We start from the raw sequence: 23,697 nt of genomic DNA, 5'->3' as shown, positions 1-23,697 counted from the left end.
TTTCCAGGCCTCTATATTGGCCAGCCTCTCACATTCAAAAATATACCATACACTGCAGATTCCAACATGTTGTGGGCTCTCAAATCTGTGTATCAGCAATTCAGTTGTGTGTACTTCAATCAACAGGTCTTAGCATTGCCATATGAGCCACATGCACAATTGGGCATGAAGACGGGAGAGACTTGGAGGAGGTACTGAATGTCAGGTAAGTGCTGTTTGAGTTAAAATTTTTGCTGAAATTCCACACACTCTATAAAGTCACCTACAGACCCTTTAAATCACATCTCTGCATCATGTCAATGGTAAGAGGTATTTGCAAGTCCTCGACAACAGAGATCTCTAACAGTTATTATGTGCTTGAGAGGAGTAGCTCTTTAAGAGCTACAATTACACTTAGGCAGGGGAACTGCTTACCAGAGCCCTGCATAAGGTAAATAGACTGTGCACTTGTACACCAGGCAGTCCGATGACCCTTGCTGCAGATGCAGACATTCACATACAACCAAGTAACTAAATGATTTTCGAACTATGGAGGGTGAGTCAGTGAGCTAAATATTTGTTCAGTAATGTCCAATTTATAGCAACACTATGCTACAACTGCAGTAAAAAGTCAATAACACTCTCTCCAATAATGCTAGCACTATAATAACAATAAGTAACTAACACAATAACTAACACTCTTGGTACATAACCACATGAATGCACACATAATGACAAACACACAATATCTTCTAGTTACAGTATGCATCATAATCAACATGGGCCAAGAGCTCTCACCTGATCTTGGGTTAAGAGAGTCACACTGGGAATTGTAAATGTGGACAAACTCCTGGTGTCTTTTGATCATTTGGTCTCGAGTACCCTGCACTGAAAGGTGGCACTCCTTCAGCTTCTTCTTCAGTTCCTGTTGGGAAAGCAGGTTGTACACTAACTTCCCCATCGGACGCCTCTTGCTGCTTCCAGAGCTGCTTCCAGAGCTGCCTCCAGAGCTGCAACAGAAAGACCTCTTAGTTCCCTTCAGTGATCACTTACTTCACTTAGTAATGCCTGACAGGGGCCTTTTCTGTACTCTGTGGTGATCAAATGAGGTGACTGCACTGTATGTCAGCCCACTTGTCCCTCACAAGAAGGTGAGAAAGATGGAGATGTAAACACACGAGACACATTAGCACAGTGTAATAAAATGGTACAAAGAGATGGGAGTCTCTGAGCTAGCCAGGGAAGAGAAAAATCCAGGCAGATCTATTGGTCCACAGCCCCCTTGAGTTAAGACAGCTAAATGAATGTTTTTTTAGTTATTAGGCTCAAGAGAATACTTGACATAACATGTCTCGATCTACTACAATTAGTTCCAATGGAAATCTGACCACATTGTAAGATAATTAAGTATGGTTGGCAGGGTAAGAAATCCTCTCCATGCTGGCTGGTGGGCCGCCTCAGGTCAGAGCTGCTTAAACCTGGGCAATCCATCATTCTGACATTAAGGTCCACCACAGATTAAGTGTCTTCTGCTCTTACGCAAATACAACCAATCATTAATAGAAACTCAAAATGCTGCAGGGTGCATCAATCAGGAAACCCTTTCATCAGTGGGCTCTCACAAAAATCAGTCTTTAAGGTTATTATTCAATGCATGTACAAGACACATACAAGGTATCTGTCATGTACCTTCACTACATATGTGTGTTAATGGAAAAAATATTATAAGAGTAATTCAGGAATTTAAATGTCAACCAAGTCTTTTAGTCGTAATTTATTATTAATATACTGTGGTTTCATCAGTCTGCTGGTTGACAATTAACACTTTCAGCATTAATAGTCACTATTAACAGAACTCAGTCAGTCAATTCTGATTTAAAACAGAATAAATTACTTTTTATCCCTTGTCTCTTGAATGAAATGAAATTCAACTCATAACATTAAGAACAAGGAAAAAAAAGGAAAACAAGGAAGCAATCACACAAACAATGTAAGTTTTAATACTCAGTATCCCTTCAGTGCATACAATTCACAACTGCCTAGTGCAATGCTCCAACTCCAGCACTATGGCTTTCCATTTAGAGGGACAAAATGTGGATGCTGACTATGCCTTTAGGTTGCTATGTAACCAAAAGCCCCAAAATTTGTGCCTAGCTACATATACATACTAGACATACTTTCAGTATTTTCCACTAGATTCAATACTTTCCTAAAAAGTGACAGGCAGTCAAAGCTGTAGGTACCTTTACTCTGTAGTAGTTATGTTCTAAGAACCAGGTCAGATTCTAGAACTTTTTTAAGCTAAATTAAGACAACAGGTAAAATATCAGAACAATCCCACGATAGATTCATGGTGATAATATGCTGAGTCCTTAATGTGATCTCATCTGTTTGGTTCCATTTTTAACCGGTTGTGCTGATTACCTCATAGAGAATATAATAGTACCAGGTAACTTGGCTTGCTAGTTAACATTAGCAACCGAACCGTTAGCAAATCTGACTTACAGCCTATAGTAGACATACATGCATAGAAACATTTATTATCAGTAACTTGTAGAATGTCAAGGGGTGTGATGTGTCACAAAGCTTTAACTATATGTCTAAAAAACTCTAATACATATATTTACATAGTTGCAGCAAACAGAGGGGGAACCCAGAACACTGTCTTGGTGTGAAACACTGTCATTATTCAAACATGTATGAAAAGAGAATTATGGGAGCTCTTTGAAAAATCTCCACTAAAATGTGAAGATTAGTATCTAAATTTTTTGCAACAAAAATTGTTTTATTTAATTAATTAGATCTTGTTCATTAAATAGCACACTCAATTTATAGAAAATTATTATTATTAGTAGTAGTAGTAGTAGTAGTAGTAGTATCATCATCATCATCATCATCATTAATATTATCATCATCATTACTATTTTACAGGATAGTCAGGTCTGGCCTTCATCTGCAGCAACATTTCATACATGTTGCTCTTGCATGCCACAGACACTGAAACACTGAAAATGTGCCATTTTCAACTACTACAACTAATTATCAATTAGTGTTTACAGAAAATCGGACAAGTCACTGAGTGGCTTTTATTTCCATTCCACCACCCCACGGAGTTTTATAACTTGCGCAAATACTGGAGTGGCTGCACTGAAGTGATACAGCGAGTGGTTATGGTCATTACCTCCTCAAGCTGTCCTTCTTCTCTCCACTGGTGAGACAAGTGTCCAGATGCTTATTGATAAAATTTGGTGAGACACCTACAGAACAAACAGGGCACTCAACTGCAAGAAGACACAGGAAAATATGTATTAATATTTGGGAAATTATCAGATAATTATGCTCTGAAAAACTGTTTCACACAGTTTTGGAGCTATGCACCGCCAAATTTGCTGTCTTATTTCACTTCTTGACAAATAAATTAAAATAAAGTTGAAAATAAAACATAGATCATTACATGAAAAAACAGCTGGACACTGTATTAAATATGAGTGCCAAATTAAATGAAACTAAATTAAAACAATCCTTGACAAAACATTACAACTTTTACCAAAAAAAATCTAAATTTCTTTTTCATGAAGTTCAATGGTTAATATGGTTTAACATAAATATGTAGATTAAAAACACTGCCTAATTTAGATTTTTGGCAAGGACAACACTGGGCAACAGGCTTCACCTTTGATCACTGGCTTTATGTCTTTTGATGGTGTTACAGATTCAGCCTTGCAAGGCAGTGGCACTGGGGATAGGAGCTCCTGCTTAACTCTCATCAGATTCTGGATAGTTAAGTCGCCTTCATCCGCTGGCTCTTCTTTCACAGTGAGAGGAGGTTGAGCAGTAGGTGAATGTAGATCAGCTCTATTTGCACTGTAGGTGCGTACTGTCTGTATTTTGCTTGTCAGAACACACTGAGTGGTAGAACCAACTTGCTTGGCTTCTTTTGTGGAAGGTGTTTTGGACCCCTTCTGGAAAAAGTGACTCAAAATGGAGCTGTTACCCTTTGGACCTTTCTCTTTAGGAGTTTTGACTTTGACAGCTGAAGATGGGGTCTTCGGGGATATTGGAGGCGAGTCAAAATTTGTTTTTGACAACTGTTCCCTGTAATAAGCAGAAGGAAGATAAAGGATAAGAAAGTGCACATCATATAATTGGGACAGGGCCAGCCACATGCTTAATGTATGCTAGCACACAATGTCAAAACATATTATCTGACTAAAAACGTGTATCCACCACAAAAACCTAGAATTACATGTATTACGTATAGTCACAGGAAGAAGGTCAAGTATTAAACTCATTGGAGAAAGAGCTTAATGTGCCAAAAAATACTTTTGTCAGTAATGTGAACTCCTTGACATTAAACTGCACTTGCTCAATTTTCTTGCTCTTTTCTGCTGAGCAACAAAAAAAAACATAGACAAGTTGGCTACAGTCTTGGAAATGTGGAAAGCAAACAAATTGAGGCAGGGCCATTACTGGGCCATAAAATGGAATCAATGAGGTGTGTGATGTTCTGCTTTCCATATTGAAAACTTTATGTTTGTCCTCAGTCTCCCCATTAGAGCAGGTTAACACACACAAAAAACGCACACACAAAGCTCCTTTGCACAAATGTGATGTGGAAAAAGCCGAAATATCTAGAATAAATCCACTTCAGTTGATAACTCATGCCATTCATCTGTTTCACTGTTACATATAGAAAAGGTACCAGGCCTATATACAGTAACGCAAGATTATTCACTCACATTAACATTTTTGCACTTTTTACTGCGGCAAGTTACTTTAAAACAAACTATATACTTTAAATAAGGAATTTTCTAAAACTGTAAAAACATTCTTCTGCTTACTTAAGGTCAACTAAACTGCAATGTTTGTTTTTAACATTTTGTATTATATCTGATGAGAAGTTAGCTTTAGATTTAACTTGTGAGTTTTAACCAAAATTTGCCTTGCAAGTTTCTCTCTCAATGAGTTAGTATCAAATCGATGGCATTTCATTCTTGGCTGAGGAAAGATCTTTTTGACAATGATTATGAGTACAACAGCAAGTGCTGCATACCTATTTTACTCAAAAGTGCCTCATGTCAAATTTAAGAGGAACACTGCTTTAAATAATCTCCAAAGTTCTCTGACCAATATTTATGGAGTTTGCTGACATCTATTTCTTGACAACAAGAGGTTATATAGTGCTCGGGTTATGCTGAAATGAGTGCCAATGTCTTTTCTGCCCCTCTCATCAAAGTCTTGGCACCATGTCATAAATTGAATTTTACAGCTGTTACCTGGCAGTGTAGACTATTAAAATATCCTGTGCATCCAATCTGAAGTACAAGTAATCTGCACACTTAAGAGCTTCATAGAAACAGGTGGCTAAAAGCCCTGAGACATTCATGGCTGGGTCATCATCATGTTTGTGAGGATACAGGCGTTTCACTGTGTGCCTTAAAGACTACCAAAATGGATTTTAAACTCTTGGCTGATATGACATTATACTTTTCTGAAAGTACAACTGGTGAAAAAAGGGGCTTGTCAAAACAACATACTTTTGTTAATGACATTATCTATTTCCCCTCAGAATAACACTCAGCATAGTAGCATATTATCACAATTTCTAGATTAGTCGGACAGGAGATAGGGAACAAGCATCAGGTTTGTTTGAAAGCTTATTGATCTTCCAGGCCTGGACGTGAAACAACTAAAGGGCCTGAAAGGGAGTCAATGGGACTGTTTTAAAGTACACACTAATTGCATTTCAATTGTCCTGTCACATTGATTCTCTTGTTCTGAGTGCCCTCTAAAGCAGAAAAAGGAGTAACCTCCTATAATTAGTTTTGGGTCTTAGGACGAAATGGTAAGGATATATACTACAGCGCTTTCAAGGACAGACATGAACCATTATATACATAATGCTCAGAGTTAAATGTAAATAGTTATGATGTAGGCTATTTACCCATCTATTTGCTTGAGATCATGTACCCACCCGAACCTTCCAAGAACACCCAGGAGTTAGTTATAAAACTTATTGTTTAGGCTACACCAGATTGAGATTTTGAGCTCTGAAAACAGCCAAGCCAGTCTAACTGATCTGTTCTGGATTAAATCTCCTCCTCCCCAACACACACACACACATAGCCAGGCTGATGCAGACTTAGTGGGGTCACGAGTCTGGCGTTAGAAGGTTAATACACATGCACATTTCAAATTGCAGAAGGTACAAACTTGTTCACTCAGTCTGGAATACCTTATCATAGAAAACAAACCAAATTTAGGTTAAGAAAAATATGCTTGGTGTAGCTAAGTTAAAATCACTCGACCAAGCCCAAAACAAACAAAAAGCCTCATAAGTCTGTGACACAGTGACAGAAGCAGTTCATTCACAACTTTAAGGCAGCATAATGTTCATTTGTTAGGCACCCTCAGTTGTAAATTTATGCAGAACACCATTAATGTATTGTCAGCTCAGTGTATGAGAGTTAGAATGTACTGATACCAATTTACCAAGTAAAACTGGTAAGGGAATAAACTGTGATCCAATCATAGGACAGTGGCTACCACACCATTCCTACAATCAAGAAAAATATCAGCAGGCAACAGAGCATTTTCCTGCAGAGCTCCTTATCTCTGTAACCATCTCCCTCTTGTGATTAGAGAAGCTAAGTCTGTAGGGATTTGCTGATATACTGGCAAATAAACTGGTATGAGTTTTTAAAAGCAACATCAATTTAAGTCCAAAATTATTTTTACTGTCAATATATGGTCAACTGTGGAATTGGCAGTGTTGTGTTTCTAAGAGTGTGTCATTTAATGCCTCTAATTAGCAAAGACTAAACATCAAAGACTTGCTGCAAGAGAAGCACAAAAAGTTCAAATGCATTCTGATTTATAAACCTTCAGTCACACATGGTTAAAATATTCAAGTGTGGGTATGTTTTGCCTGTGAAGTTGATCCTATTTCACAGGATCAACTACACATTGTGCAATTCTCTTCTGCAGAGCCACGCCAGTCCTTGTGGCTTAAAGCTATGTAAAAAAGAATACATTTTCCAGCAGGACAATGAGGCTAAATCATGCAGTGGAACTATGCCAGGCCTGTCATAAGTCCAAAGAAGAGCAGGAATGCTGACTTGCATGGGTTTCCTTGCACAGACATCAGACCATGACACCAATGAGCAGCTTTGGGAACATTTGAAAAGGGAAAAGGCGAAACATGCTGTAACATTATAAGACACTATTGTGAATGCTCCAAAAGACTTGGCATCTGGTAATATAATGCCAATTAGTCAGTGAGTACAGGTTGTGATTACACCGTGGATATTGCAAAAATGATAAACTCTGACTTGAACTAAATGCTAACATTTTTTTTTTAAACTTATTTTTAACTTACATCTTTTGGGCCCCATTCTATGTATTTTTTTTTCATTAGCAGCAGCTTATTTTGCAGCATTATTGCATTTTATGGAGAGAGCAATTTTCAGCATAGCTGGTTAATGTTGTGATACTTTCTGATACTGACATAAATTATTAAATACTATTTTGTTCTGAGTGATCTTACATGAGGGACATGATCTAACCTGTAAACTTATAAACTCTAATCCTTAATTTTCATACTATAGCACTTGGTACTAACAACAAATTAAACACATTACAACAACTGGCCTGTAAGGCATTGAAGCTCTAACAGTCACAATAGTTCAGAAGCGAGCATGTCAGATTGTTTTCTGAGCTTTAATGTTGACATAGCACATTGCACTTTCACACATACAAGGGGACTGGCCAGAGCAATAATCCAAGGAAGCACAGAAAATGCAAGAGTATTTTTCGAACAGTATAGTGTCATTTAACCTAACTGACTAAAATGACTGACTAAAATTATATGAAGTGCTCCTGACTTGACTAATGTAAAATAATTAATTCTGACAAAAAATGTCAAAAGATGACTAAGACTAAGACTAAAATTCAAATACCTGTCGAAATTAAGAATTTCCAATTTCTTAAAAATAAAGACAAGTCCTTCTCTTAAAGTCGAGTCGATGTGTAAAAAATTTACTAATATAAGAAACCTGGCAGCTCTTTCTGGCACATGAGAGATAATTAATATATTTTTCGAGCAATGCACCCATATGGCACAGGTCAGAATGCAAAGGCAGAGACTATTTTTTGTGCGAATTCTGATGTTTAGAGACCCGCAGAGTTGCCCTGCTGTCAGATAAACACACATCATGTGAAATAAATCTACAGTAGATGACAAGACAGAACAATGAGAAGAAAGATAACTTTTACACAGATTCAAAACTTTAATTTCTCAGATGGGAAAAAATTGTATGGTTCAAATAGTGGATTTAAGTCACAGTATTTGAAGCAAAAATACTACTTAAAACCAAGCACTCTATCTGTCACAAATTTGGGTCTTTATGGGTAATTAAGAGAGACACATAAGGGAAAAAATTAGGTGGTGAGTTTGCTACTGCTAAATAACAACAGGGTTTTATGACAAAATCACCTATGGATGACCCCCACTCTTCAGAGGCTCAGCGCTAGACGACAGGAAATTAAAGGACGGAGGAAAGAGCAACTACATAAACCACTCATTCCCAATACCGATGACAATCTGAAGGTCTGCAGTCTGAAGGGAGACCTTTCAGAGTGTTGCCACCGTTGTGATGATTGATGCAAGGCAGAAACATCATGGTTTACAGCCTGATTGGACTACTCCGGGAGATTATATCTACACCAGCACAGAAATCTACTGAAGAAAGGAATCTGAGACTCACTCATGAAACAGAGTTCATAGATGCTATCCATTTCTGAAACAGTAAGAACTATGCAATATACAGCACTAATGAGATGCCAGCACTCTAATATCAATGATTTAGGTACAGAGGATTCTACTGTTCATTTGCATTATTTTCCCCTTCACTGCAACAGCAGGGTGACTGAGAGGGATATACAGTAGACATGGGAGACAAAAGTTTCTAGAGGATATGAAACTGCTTGATTTCAGGTACTAGAGGTGTCTTAAAGACCCACCTTGACATTTAAAATGTTTTTGGTTTATTTCCCTTCACAGAGCACTTGTCACACTACGGGAAAATTAGTCAGTTTTCGTGTCACTGCCTGTAATACCAAGCATGCGGTAAGCTGCACCCTTGCATTCAGTGAGACATGCAATCAATAAAAAAAGACAGAGTTTCAACTGGAAACTCTAGAGGAAATGTGTTTCCAACAATGTGACAAGTCCCTGGTGAGCAAACATACCAACTTCTATTTAAAATATAGCCGCAAGTGGCAACGAGCAGGTTCCAAGCACTTGGATGAATATAGCTGAATTATGAAGTTCAAGTAGGTGTGGAAAAAGAGGAAAAGGGGACCAATGAGAAAAATTTAAAGGACACATCTCAGTTTATTTAATAAATGTCTTTGTCAGTTTTTATGTCACCATGCATTTTCTAAGTCATTACTTTGAATGTGAATGTGCTTGTTTAGCATGCCATATTGAACATTTTGGAATTGGAAGGGAGCTTGTACTAAATAAAATGACTGAGCTAGAAACATAATAGTTTTCAATTTTTTCATTTTAAGTTATCAGCTTGCTGTAACGTCATCCATGGGCAGAGTACATACATGAACATATACATATATGGACATGTGTACTACATTTTATTAAGATGACATCATGCATTCATAGTTTGGGGTAATTTTTGTTAGGCCCTGTCCATATATTCTGAAAGTCAATTACAGCCAAATGGAGCCAAATATTTTAAAAAAAATCTGAAAAAAGTAGTTTTATGCAGCCCCCTCTAGATATAAACATAGACATGTTGTAAATCACAAATGTTCAGTGATTTCTGCTGAACTGAGTGATGCCAGGGTTGAACCAATCTGACTTCTATTTTTGACACTATGACCCGCGGAAGGTGGCAAAGTCATATTCAAGGCAGGTTTTGCCGGCAGCTTTGCCCACACTTAACATTTTGCTTCACCAGTTTATTTCTGTATTCACCAGACCCCGTACTTTTAAACAAACATTTAGATGTGCAATTTTTCAGCATGTTCTCCTGAATCTAACCATGCCAGGGTTTAGGTAGTTGCACCTCTACATTTATCATGACCAGCTTCATAAAGGGCAGCTCTGCCATGTCTAAAACAGCAGATTAGCTGTCGCACCATAAGTTCCAAGATAAAGTGATTAAAGATGACCTTTACCTTGCTGTCATGGAAAATAATGGCTAATTCCTCCCAAATTTTACACATTACTTCAAAGTCCCCTAATGCACATACCCACCAAATTTCATGCCGCTCAGCCATTGATGACTGTGTGTAATTGCTGCTGAAAGCTGATTGGCTGATGGCAGCCATATTTTTTAGGGTATCATGATGTCCGGTAAGGTGTCATTAAATTTTTGTGCAAAAATGAACCGCGCAAAATTTTAAGTGAATTGGACTTACAGATAATAGGTTTTGGCTATTTAAAGGTATGATGCTGCTATAGTGCCACCTATTGGCCAAATGTCACATTTGCTGTACTACATGAAACCTGTATATGCCCACCAAATTTAGTGTCAATAGGACAAAGCATTCAGGATTTATTGCACATTTTTTAAAAATTAAGTCATGCCCACAGTGTTTGAGCAAACTTTGATGGCTATTCAAAAGTTATAGGTCCACACGCAAAGATTTTTTTTATTAAAGCACCATCATGTGGTCAACTGATGCTTTTTTTGCCTGAGTAGGGAGAGTAATTTCCCACCTGTCTGCCAGGTTTGAGCACTGTACCTGTTATGTTTCTGAGATAACTTAGAAGAAAGAAAGAAAGAAAAATAATCCAAGCAATCATAAGAGGGTTCCAGTACCTCCGATGCTTGGCCTAATTATTAAGAATTTCCCTTTAGATCAGCTTTGGATACAACTGCATATGCCCATATCCTGCAGTAATGAAAAAATACCAGCCCTAAAGCTTGAAAACACAGACATAAAAATACCATAAAGAGACAACCTTGAATGACCCCAGTTGATGAAAATAAAATCCCCACTTGATTTACAGAAAATCCCTAATTCAGGAGCAGATTACTGGTAGACAATTTAGATGTTTTTTCCTCAAGAACTGGTGAAGAACTTAAATTTGTCCCCTGAAGCATAAATTTTAATCTTGTCAATAACAACAACATCCCCTCAAATCACCACAGCATTATTTGGTTCCCTGCAATTTAACAAGACTGAGACAATAAAAGCTTGAGACGTTTACCTGTTTGCCTGCAGTGTTTATGGCAGACAGGTTTTGTGCAGAGTGAGTTTTACGTCTTGAGCTGCCATTTTCATTACTCTATTTGTCCATATCCCAAGGGCACAAATATAAAACTTCTGAATTAACTTTTACAGTATCCATCATACTGCAGAGAATATGTCCTTAAAATGGTAATCTGCAAGATCCTTGTGTGCTTGTTTTTGGTGACAATGTTTGGTCTTGAAGTGGGCACAACTATGGTGTTTTTTTTGCTTGTTTGTTTGTTTGTTTGTTTGTTTTCACTGCAGTTGCAACAAGTCACTTGGCAATCAAACAGAAAGGCCAGTAAAGTCAAATTGTTTTACTTGGATTTACTGTTAAAGTTTAAATAGATAGTAGTATTTTCTTTCCCCATGACAGCTATTGCTGGTCATGCTGACCACTGTTCTTCTATTTTTTCCCACACAAACTTCTATTGCTGCTGCCAGACGAGTAAATCACAACAACAAATATAAAAGATTACATGAACTGAGTACTGACTGAACTGCAATGATATCCATTGGTGGTAGAGAGCAGCAAAACAAAAGATCACAGACTACTGTAAAATGGAGATTGTGATATACAAAGTCATGTCCTTGCAACCTGACATAGAGAGAGAAATGGACAGAAGTTTTAATGATTATAACCATTTAACAAATTCACAATTATAACAAATTAGATGAACAACTGAAAACTTAAAAACAATAATAAAAAAAAAAAACATTCCACAGATTAAAAAAAACAGCAAGCTTTCTGACTTCAGTAAGGGTTTGCCAATGTCAGTAATGTGATAACAGCACTCCCTTTTCATCTCAAAGCCTTGTCTGCCCTCACATATATTGACATCTGATGTGAGATGGTGAGATGCAAAGAACCAGAATCTTAGAATCAGATTATTTTAAGATGTGTGCAAAGGCCCTTAATAATGAACTAATAATTATTTATTGTCTTTTGTTGGTACGGTTACCTTGCTGCTTGAAAGGTAATGACCAAGTCATCCAATAAACGGTTGTTTCTTAGATCCTGCACTGTTGTTTGCTGTAAGAGGAGAAAAAGAAACAAAATATGAGTGGAACAGAGGATTTATGGAAAGAGAACATTGTGTCATCAAACTAATGATCATGGTGAAGATGTAAGACATAGTCATACTTACTGAATTGCAAACTGGACACTGCAACTTATAGGACAGAAATTTCCTGATGCACAATGAGCAAACTATAAAATGAATTGAAAGCAAACAAAAGTTCTGTCATTTTTATCATACATTAAGATAATTCCTTTTTCCCCCACAAAAGCTTGAAATGTTATACCTACATTTTAGACAACCCTATGTTATTAGATTTTGCTGACTGTTTGGACAGTATAACAGTATAAAATGTCCTGATCACTATGCAACTCACACTTTGCAAAGCAAATGGGGTCACAATCAACTTAATCATAGCTAGTAACTAGACTAGATCTCCAGCCAAAGAGCTAAATCATTTTTATGAAGGAAACAGAATCTGATTCAACTGGAAAAGTCAATGTTTTGTGATGTTATTGATGCATTGCTAACATTTATTTTTCTTCTTGGTAATCTTGTATGAATCTTGTATTTCCTGATTACTTTGTGCCCAGGTCACACTTGGAGGAGATTCTGCACCATGTCCATGCTGATTAATAAAGTTTAAATTTAAAGAAGAAAGTATCCATCAACATGAAAAAGTTAACTCAAGAGTTGTGCACTCTCTAAAATGTGCAACTCTTTCACCAAGTGAGCAGGATAAGGCTCAGTCATTGACTAAGGAGATGAGCTATGCACAGTGCGGGCATCACTTATTTCTGGCTAAGTGACAACTGGAGCACGCTCATCGCTGGCAGCCTGGTCAGAGTCAGCTGCCTTCCAGTAGTCAATAAGGGGAAAAACATTTCTTGTGCCCAAAACAGTAACTGTAGCTATGAAGAGGGCATTAGAGGTAAGGGGTCGTAGAGAATAAATTACTAAAATATTCATAAATTATGTTGACATGAAAACACTAAACAAGTGTGTTTCATAAGCTTAAAGTATCAATACAAAATTGTTTAAAAAAAAAAAAAAAAAAAGTAGCCTAACCTTCCATCAGATATTTTTGCTACTGTATTGAATATGAACTGAACCCCGACCTCAATCAGGATACCTGTCATAGTGGGATAAGTGTCAGACAAATCTGGAGCATTTGATTCTAAAAGAATTTCAAGCAATTTTTTATGCTCTCTAAATAGATCTCAAGTTAAACTTTGTTTCTTTCCAGATTGCTCCATACAATACTGATTCCATAAATTCCCATCAAAGCTGTTCTTATCAAGTGAGAACCATGTGTGGCTGCTTGTTACTTACAGTTGTGGGAGCATTTAGTCATCATTGAAATATTGAGGAAATCAAAACAAATGGGACATCGGAGCAGGGCGTCAACATTCTGTAGGAAAGGAAAAGAAACAGCACTGGTCAAACAGTAACAATGAAATAACTAGATGATTTGTAATAAAAAAAAAAAAATCAATAGCCTACACTGAAAGTGGCAACCTGTTCTGTAGTTCTGTACTCAAGACAGTAATTACAGCAAATTAGAGAAACAATTAAGCATGTGCCTATGTCACTGATGCAATATGGCAATCTTTTTTATTTTAAAACTTTATTGTGCCTTAAGGTTTGTGGCCTCTAATGTGATGTAGAAAGCCCATCAAATCTGAAATTAGAAAACAATCATAGTGCAAACACAATATGACTGATTTAGTTTATACTGGGTCATGAGTTCGGAGCATGCGCAATATCAACGTGGCAAAATATACGCCTGGCTGAGTAAACTGTAAAAAAAGAGGAATGAGAAACCACAGTGTATTTTATTTGCCTGGAACCAACCCATCTGGATCATTGTCACGCCCACTTTTTCTAATCTTACTTGGAATCGCCAAATAAGATTTCAAAAGTGGGTGTGACAGTGATTCAGGGAGGCTGGTTCCAGGCAAGTATTTTGTCACATTTTCTTCTAATCCAATCATCCACCATCCTGTGATCCATCACCCTTTTCCCTTAAGAGTGCCTTTCGAGCCTCAATCTGTCTCCTCTCTGGCTGTGCTTTTTCCAGTTCCATCTACCTGAATGCTGGAAGGGTGCAGTTTCACTGTGCCTGTGCCACATGAGAAACATTAGACACTGACATAAAAACAACACCATATACTACTGACAGGACCACCCCCTGTGAAAACCAGCAGTGAAATTTGACAATTTGTTCCAAACTGCATGTGTTAGCAATGACTCAGAATTTTGTCAGTCGAATCACATTCAACTGTTCAGTACAATAAAATTTAAATTTACAGTTTTTCTGGCCATCAGAAAATGCACTGATATAAGTTGCAATGCTGACTGACCACACTAATAATAATCAAACCAGTTATAATGACTCATAAGCCAGCTGCATATAGATTTTAAATGTCGTCCAATTTGAATAACCATAGCCATGCTGATTAATTGAAGCTCTTATCACCAATTTCTTTTTTTTCTCTTTCTTTTTTTTTTTTTTTTTTTTGTGTGGTGTAAAACCCTGAATTTAGGGTCCTTTAAGTATTTCCCCCGGATTTTTTTTTTCTTACAGTGAGATATGGCACTCACATTTTCAACAGCCACATTACTTAATTACTATATTCAAGTAAAGGTTAAATCAAGATCAACTGGACTTGATAGTAGGTTCATGCTGCCTGAAAACTGAAGAAGCTTCTTGGAGGAGAAGTGAAACGCCTTCAAGAACCAACTGTCAAGTCCAGTTGACCTTTGAGTTAAACTTTGCTTGAATATCATGATCTGAATGACTGAGAATCTCCACAGACTTAATTACTATAGAAATATTAGAAATACTATAAGCAGCAGTATGTGTATGAGGGCGTGTGTGCGCGCATATGTGTGTGTCGATATGTCTCCCACTCTCAGGGTGCCAATCCATTATTCATTTCAAAATTCCAGATTTTCCAGACCAACATTTCCAGACATCTCATTGGATCTCATTGGATTGACAGCTATATGTTTATCCTGCATGGAAATATTCCAACTGTTACGTGTGCTGATGGCCTATTTACTTGTCCGCCTCACGTTGGTGGGTTGAGCAAAAACTAATGAGCATTTCAGAAGATCACAGTGCTTTTTCCCTTCCATATGACTAGTGATGGCTACCTCGCCCATGTTAGAGATGTCGGATTATTTCACACACAGTTTGCACCACGCTCTTTAGAGTCCTTTACCAACCTTCTTTTATTATATTGAACAAGTAACCAATTTTTCAGGACATTTGCATTTTCCCATCCATAGTAATCACCACTGTTGATTTGTGGACCATAATACGGACAATATGTGTGAATTGCTGTCCCGCCCACTTAGTGGAAAATATATTCAGCTGGCTGCTCCTAACATGAACAAAATCAAAATACACTGCTTGTATGATTTATTTTTGTAGTTTCTTAATTTCGCTTTTTATAAAACTATTTTTTTAAAACAGTAAATAACCTTGAACGCAAACATTTTACCAAACTCTCTCCTCTTTTCCCATACTAATCCAGACCTGGAAATGATCAAAATCTTCTTCCATACTTTTTCACAGGAAACCTGTGCTGTCTGCAACAATATCTTGCTATTTGTCACATAAGTCTTGGCAGAAATCGGCTACATTTGATCTATTTTATGGTGGTACTGTGTGCACTCTGACCATCTGAAAAAGAAATGGAAAAACGATTCTCCACTCAAACTTCTCACTGCACTGGGATTCCACTGCTGTCACTACAGGTTAAAGAAAGCAATTAGCTACTATTGACATCTCACCCCCCCCCCCCAAACACACACACACACACACACACACACACAAAAAAAAAAAAACACTCCCACAAGTTATCAACCTGAGGGAAGCAATGGAAAACAGTACTATGACTACATTTACATGTAGCCTACACCATATTCCGATTCGGAGCAATATTCTGGTTAAGGTAATTTTTCAAATAAGGACACAAGGAAGTTTATTGGTCATTATACAACAGGTTGTATAACAAAATTAAAATATAAGTAATATTAAAATAAGGAGTTTATATGCGCTGCAGCAACTGGAATATTCCGTTTACATGTTACTTTGCATATTCTCATGTTTCGGCGTATTCCACGCTCTTATGTAATGCAACACTCAACCTGCGGGGGCAGCAATACGCCTATAGGCGTCTGGTCTGCCGGAAATACAGAAGAAGAAGAAGAAGAAGTTGTCGCTATTTATGTGTTTTCTCCCATCAATATACTCCATGATATTTAAGTCTTTCATTAGCTGAAGGCAGACCGCAGTCTCCTCCTCACTCCAAAAATGCTGGCTTTTGCTGCTTTTCACTATGCTGTTCGCCATGTCGTTCTCCCCGCTTGCAGTAACCATAGCAACAAAGAGGCGCCAGGATTCACTGTGAATCGAGCATGCGCAGATGTAACTGAATATTCCGGTATGGGGCATTTTACGATTAAGGTGTTTACATGGCACAATATTCTGGTTAGAACAGGCATATGCGAGGGGTCTTATTCGAAATTTTCTCCAACTGGAATTTGACCTTAATCAGTTTCGGTCCGTGTTTACATGATTCGTGCGCAACCGGAATATTGCGGATATTCCAAATAATACAGGAATATGGTGTGCATGTAAACATGCTCTATGTCAAGCGAGTGTTAATGAGCTAAGTGGTCATGAGCTAAAGCATGCATGGTCTGGTACGGTCTTAAAATGAACACAGCAATTAATACTCACTTACAACCCCCATAACTCATGACTATGCCAGTTTGTTATCAATAGAAAGGAAATCAATACAAAAGCTCTCCCATGTTTTACAAGTCATCACTTTTGGCAGTGTACTTTGGAGATCAATAGATGCTGATTAAAAAAAAAAAAAAATAGTCAACTACTCAAAAAAAAAAAAAAAAAAAAAAACACATAGGGTAAAAATGGCATCTAATCAACACAAATCTAAAAAATGTATGTTTTTCTCTTTTTTTTTGGCTTCAATTATAAATTATACATATTCATCAAGGACCATCATGTAGGAGTGATACCTCCAATTTATTTCTATTTTAACTTTTAATTATATTTCTGTGGTAAAACTTGCAATGCAATTTCCCTATGCAAAGCAAGCTTAAATAATAATCAAAATGCAATTCCCTACATAGGCAATTCCATACATAGTATAATTACTTACAGGGTTTCCCCCAGGATTTTTTGAAACTGTGGTGCTGAAAGGGGGGCGGGGGCGCAACCGGACCAAATGTGTTAGAATGTAACAGAAACACAGAGTTTGGTTCGGACCAATACACACTTTATTTACATTGCTACATATTGCAAGACTGTATTATTGGCACAGTGTGCAGCCTGGCTGAGAGCACTTCATCTTTCTTTTTTTTTTTTGGAAAAAGAGCTCTAAGGCTCTATTGTAGTTGAACTCAGCCAGAGGTGGCCCATTGATGCTGAGCAGCATGCATGCTGCCAGATGGTCCCCCTGCAGCCTGTTCCTCAGGTCTGTCTTCACCTACACATAAATACAATTTAAAGTGAGTGGAACTTGGTAAATTGAGAAAAACCAAACCTGGGTGGGGCTTGGGGTTTACTTGGTGCTGACTGGATTTACTCTTGGTGCGATGTGCTGTCAACAGAAAGCAAACAGCCGGGCGCTAGGCGTCCCTAGCAACACGGCCAACACTACCAAGCTAACGCTAACGTGCTAGCTAACGTTAGCTAACAGTAACAACACACTTTTTAGCTGGCATTTTTAGGGACGCTAACGTTAGCTTTAGGGAACGTTAGCTAACGCTAACAACAGGCTTTTTTAACAACACGCATTTTGATGCCCCGGTCATGGTCGCTCAGCCGCCCGGTAACTTTACAGGAACCTTCCTCCTACTTGGCCCTCTCAGTGGAGATACGGCAGGTGAGAGGGCCGAGCCAGAGGACGTTCCTGTAGCAGCTCCTGCCCCCCAAATACTACCAGGAACACTGCAGAAGCCCCAGCCGCAAGCCATCCACAATCCGAAAAAGCTCCAGCCCCGTCATGTCATATTTGGCTTTGACTATGACTGAACATTTGCTCTCACTTTAAGGAAAAAAATTCGGGATATATATCTTAAATCGATATTCAGCCAAAATATATCAGGATATAACTTTTGGTCCATATCGCCCAGCCCTACTGTCGGTCGCAATGCAATGTTAACATTAATAACATTAGAGTCGTTTTCACAGGCTTGAACAAAAAATGGATTAAACTTAATCTTGCTTAGGTACCTTTCTCTCGCCCTTTTCTCTCCCTCTGCTTTTTATCGCCTCCACTCTTGAGCGCGCAGCAGTAGCACAAAGCAGGCGGGTGATAACTCCGGTGCGTTTTCAAAATAAAATTAATTGCGGCGTAGTGTAACATGTCGTGATATTTAATTTATCATTTAAAACTCTGATCATAGTAAATATATGTGCGCAAATATATGCTATGTGTGTATGTAGGGTCGTTTTCACAGGTCATTCATACAATATACTTTAAATTGTGTTAACACCCGGAAAAAAAAAAAATCATCATTCCCAAGCCGTGGCGGCTTTTATTTAGCCGTGGCGGTGCGCCACGATCAATTACATGTAGCGGAAACCCTGACTTAATTAGGCATAAGAGCACTGTTGTTTTTGTTGCATACAGGGAAATTTTGTTTCCAAATGTGGCTAATAAGTTCAAGTTTAAACAATTATTCAAGCCATTCTAACATATAAAATCACTGACTATTTAAAGGAGGAAACCAGATTCAAGGAAATAAACTTTTTGTCTGTCTCACCCAATCAGATGAAAAGACCAATACCAATATTATCCTTCCATCACTGTGCAATGACTGCACCCAGCAGATAGATAAAAGGTTTCATGTGAAGAAGTGTTGAACGTTGCTGCATGTAAAAACATCTATTGCCCCTTTTCCACCAGAAAAAACCTGGTGCTAGTTCGGAGCTGGTGCTAGAGCCGGTGCTTAACTGGTGCCAACGAAGAACCGGTTTGCTTTTCCACCGGTCAAGAGCAAAGTGGAGCCAAGTCAGAGCCACGTCATGACGTCTTCGGAAAACGTGATGACGGGTGCGCGAGACGCTCGCTCAGAATCACAATAACCATCATGAATGAATGAATGAATGATACTTTATTAATCCTTTGCAGGAAATTACATTGTCACGGCAGCTTCATCACTTCAACACACATAAAACTGCATACTCATACTATACAGTGGCTGCAGCGTCTCTGTCTCTGTCCGCCCGTCCTGTCCTGAAGCCGGTGAAACTGATCAGTGAGTCGGGGATGATGTTCGTGAGCCGCGTCTCAGTCAAGCATATAACGCTGCTTTCCCGATACAGTTTCTGGCCCTGGGTGGAGCAGGATCTGGATTTATTAGCGATGCAAATACTGCTTGTGTCTTTACAAGCCTACATTTCAATACAGAGGCGAAAAACACAATTATTGCCGGCTACCTGTCGGATTCGTGATCGGAACGAATGACAGCTATGTTTAGTTATAAAACGGGTGCTTCTCATCCTTAAATGTAATTTGCTGAGCCGCGTGCCGTGCCGTTGTAAAATCAGTATAACCCGCGGCTTCTCGGGGATTATTGTTTATGTTTATAGCGTTCGCAGTTCCTGTTTTGTTTTGTAACCCCGCCCACCAATGACGCGATGGGCCGCGTCATCGGTTCTTTCTCTGGCTCCTGTTTAGCCCCTGCTCGGAGTCGGTGCTTGCCTAGCACCAGTTTGGAACCAGTTTGGCACCAGTTTGGGCGGTGGAAAACCAAAAAACTGGTGCTAAGTCAGGCACCGGCTCCGAACCAGCCCTGGTGGAAAAGGGGTATATGATCTCTTTTCTATGTTTTTAATTTTACTCATGATAACTTAAGTAACTCAGCCTTGGAGGAACAGAGAAGCGCACTTTCGTCACTTCAAAGGAATTAGAGCCTGCTGGTGGCTTCCCCCTGAAGCCACACATTGTGCTAACTCAGCATGCAACCCATTACCGTCTTTGTACTGGATGCACAAGCCTGAAATTGGAATCGATTGTGTCGTCTGAGTCTTGGTAAGACAGAAAAAAAGTGAATTTCCTCAAAAGTTGGTGTGTTCCTTTTTAACTTCAACTCTGAGCTTGTGCAGAATCCAACTGGTCAGAAAAAGCACGAGAGAGAGAGGACAGAGGCAAAGGCAAAGATAACCTTGGTGATCACTAAGTGACAACAATAGGGTCAGACATTTGATTCATCAACATTTGATTCATCAAGTCAGTGTCTTACTGGTTGCAAACCTTGTTGCCAAGCCCCAATATGTGTTCCTAAACAGTTCCCTACATCAACTAACACAACTACGAGTCTAAACACCCTTTTCACCTGTCAAGGGGACAGACATAACCTGGGTCTTATTAGAGCCCATGAAGTTCAGGGACTGTTTTATTTTTCCGTTTCCACTGCATGGAGAACCAACCATGAAAGCTAATAAGTGCCCATTGAAAAAAAAATCTTAATATTAATCTTTTTCCATGCCGCACACTTGACACCAAAACCAAGAATTTTTAAAGATACACTTTTTCATTTCTATAAGACAAGTCAAGTTCCCACTAAGTTCCCACTTAAAAGCCACATCAATTGAACCAATCAAAACAACCCAGTTGTGATCCATCAGGCTATTAACCTAGTTCAATCCCTCACATTTTTGTTTTTCATTAGCAAGGAAACAGAAAACATAGATATTTCTGCCTAACATGCCTTCCTCACTTCTGTTCCCCTGCTGATGAAAAAAAAAAAATAAATAAATAAATAATTACGTGGAGCCTCTGGACAGTTACATGTGTGTGCAAAACTTTTCTTTTTCTACTGTCTGAGTTGCATTAGTTGAACTTAACCCAACAAGCACTGTGAACTGCAAGGAGTAGGTAGAGTGTGGTGGATTTTTCTCATAGAAATTGAAGAGCAGTAGAACAGAGATTGAACTGCTCGCCGTGGTCATTCCACCAGTTCAAAAGAAAACTGCCATTGTTGTTAGTTGTTATGGTGACAACACAAACCAGCGGGGCAATCATGTCCTTGGTATAATCCAATACGAAAAATTTGTCCTCCGCGACTACTGCTTAAAACCTTAATTCCCCTCTAGCAGCAAGGCAACAGAGACAGTGCACAAATGACACATCTCCATGCTTTGTACTACTCCACAGCTTGTTTGGTTGTTACTGCAAAACCTCGCCTCAGTGAGTCTGTGACTTGCCGCATATGCAGCCCACTACAATAGTCACAGTTCTTTGCACTGGCAGTGATTCAAGTAAAAATGGCCACCACTGTGACCATTCTGCTGTGCTGATTTGAATGGGAAAGTCTGTTCTATTCCCAATCAATTCCTATAATTTGTCTTCTTGGAAACTCTCCACTATACTTTCTGGCATTTTATACCAGCCTCTGACTCTTTTAAAACATGAGCGTTTTTCCTCTGGCGCGGTATGTGGGTTGTTAAACAGTGCATACAAGGCATTCATATAAATACTGATGAGGGCACACAACATTATGTTTGTCCGAACTGCAGTTTGCATTGTTTTGACATTTGTTTCTGCAGACTGTTCTTTGGCGCTGGCTGCTTTATATTCAAATTCAACACCATGACCTATTTCAATGTACATTTACTTTTTTACCATCACATATATTAATGCAGATACTCGTTGTTAGGTACAGGTATGTATTATGTATTGTTGCGATGGTTACGACAGCTTTACATGCAACCAGAAGAACAATGCACTCATTACTTTTATTACTGCCACTTGCCACGTAATAACTTTAAAATTTCATTTAACCTTAATGTATAACTATTGTGTCCTGTTATATATTGTTGTATATGGTGTGTGTTGTGCTACATGCCAGTGCCAAAGACAAATTTCCATGTTATGTAAATTTAGGGGACGATACAGTACTATGAATTTGAATCTGTTGTATCTCTTTGATAATGCATATTTATCCAAGTATTGTGAAATCATTGCTTGGCTCAATCAAGCTCGACAGTCCTGCTAGCTACTCCTAAAAATGACCAAGTGTCTGAGCAAGTGAGCAAGTTTGTTTCAGTAGGAAAATGTTCACACCAAGATAAATTCTCCCAAACATGCAAATACCGAGCTTGGCGTTTGTTTTACTTTACAGTTAACGTAAATGACACAGAGAAGCTGGGTCAGCTTTACACGAACACAACTTGACTCTGCTTTAATAAACCAATCTTCAAATCCTCTGCTTGGGCTTATTGTCTGCTGTTGCCTTTCAACAAGTTACATGTGCAGCAAATATGATCTGTAAACCAAATTCAAGCTCAGCAAACGAATACAAGGGTCTCTCTCCAAACTGTGTAGGACAGTATAATAATTATGTGTTCTTGACATTATGTGTATGTTTTAGTTTAACCACTGCTTAACTACTATATTAGTCAAACCATGAACTCTAATCTCCTGTTACATATTACCATATATAACCATTATGAAAAGCTCTCTCTCTCTTTCTTTCTCTTTCTCTCTCTCTCTGTGTGTCTCTCACACGTACTGTTTGCCTTCATGGATGACTGCTTGGAAAGGATTGTAATCTGACTTGATGTGCTATGATAAAAGACCAGCGACTAATGAGGAGAAATGTTGTAACTTCACACAACGCTGGAGTCATCAGCTTTCGCACCCAAAGCCGCACCGTTGACTTCCCTGGGCAACTAAAGCAGAGCAGCTAACAACATATACATCATAGCAACCTGCGATTTGGTATTCCCCCAAATGATCGACAGTAGAGTTACCGTGTCACTTGTTTCAAAACGTTAAACTACGTCGTGGAAGTGGACTGTCAGTTCATCAACTCATCCTGTCACTTAATTAGCTAGCTGTTGACTGTAAACTAGTAAGTTAGCTTGTTAGTCAGTTAGCTTAGTAGCATCGTTGCTAACGTAAAAAGGGATGAAAAAAAAACTTACTTTCAAACACGTAAGGCTGGGTGGAAAATCCTCCCCACTTTGGTAGGCCATGCCTGACGATCGTCGTGAGCAAAAATAGCGAGTTAAGGGTATAATTTAAAGTTTTGTGTAAGTAGTTGACCTGTAACAACCAAAGTCCCGCGCGGACGTGACGAGATTTCTCTGAGCTTACCAGGCAACATCCGGTGCGTTCCGCGTGAGAGCACAGAGGGTAGATGCAGCTGTGATGGCTGAGGCTGATTATCTAGATTTCTTATGTGGTTTCAGGATCAAACAGATTTTTTTTTTTTTTTTTTTTTTTTTTATTTATTTTATGAATAACAAAAAATGATACTCTTACACTTGCAAGGCTCTATGAACACCACAAGATTGCTGCATAAGGTACAATGGAGTCAGATTCATGTAATTGCCAAAATAGAAAAAAAAAAAAAAAATCACATCTACTCATTCAGCTCCTTAAACAGT

At 38.5% G+C, this 23,697-nt stretch overlaps 1 protein-coding gene across 1 annotated transcript in view; it reads right to left on the bottom strand.

Annotated features, from left to right (window-relative positions):
• Positions 1 to 23,423, bottom strand: part of rad18 (RAD18 E3 ubiquitin protein ligase) — a 49,611-nt gene extending 26,188 nt beyond the window's left edge. Inside the window, exons 1-8 of the mRNA XM_030052603.1 lie at positions 23,405 to 23,423; positions 23,233 to 23,285; positions 13,590 to 13,668; positions 12,387 to 12,448; positions 12,201 to 12,271; positions 3,653 to 4,074; positions 3,161 to 3,260; positions 778 to 989 (exon numbers count right to left, since the gene is read on the bottom strand). Of these exons, the coding sequence (XP_029908463.1) occupies positions 778 to 989; positions 3,161 to 3,260; positions 3,653 to 4,074; positions 12,201 to 12,271; positions 12,387 to 12,448; positions 13,590 to 13,668; positions 23,233 to 23,285; positions 23,405 to 23,414 (1,009 nt within the window). The 5' untranslated portion in view covers positions 23,415 to 23,423. The remainder of the gene's footprint in view (positions 1 to 777; positions 990 to 3,160; positions 3,261 to 3,652; positions 4,075 to 12,200; positions 12,272 to 12,386; positions 12,449 to 13,589; positions 13,669 to 23,232; positions 23,286 to 23,404) is intronic.
• Between the last annotated feature and the right edge of the window lie 274 nt (positions 23,424 to 23,697).

This window comes from Myripristis murdjan, chromosome 5 (genome assembly GCF_902150065.1).
Source record: "Myripristis murdjan chromosome 5, fMyrMur1.1, whole genome shotgun sequence".
Taxonomy (NCBI): Eukaryota; Metazoa; Chordata; class Actinopteri; order Holocentriformes; family Holocentridae; genus Myripristis; species Myripristis murdjan.
Note: the sequence above shows the minus strand (reverse complement) of the source record. Positions and strands in the feature narration are given on the sequence as shown.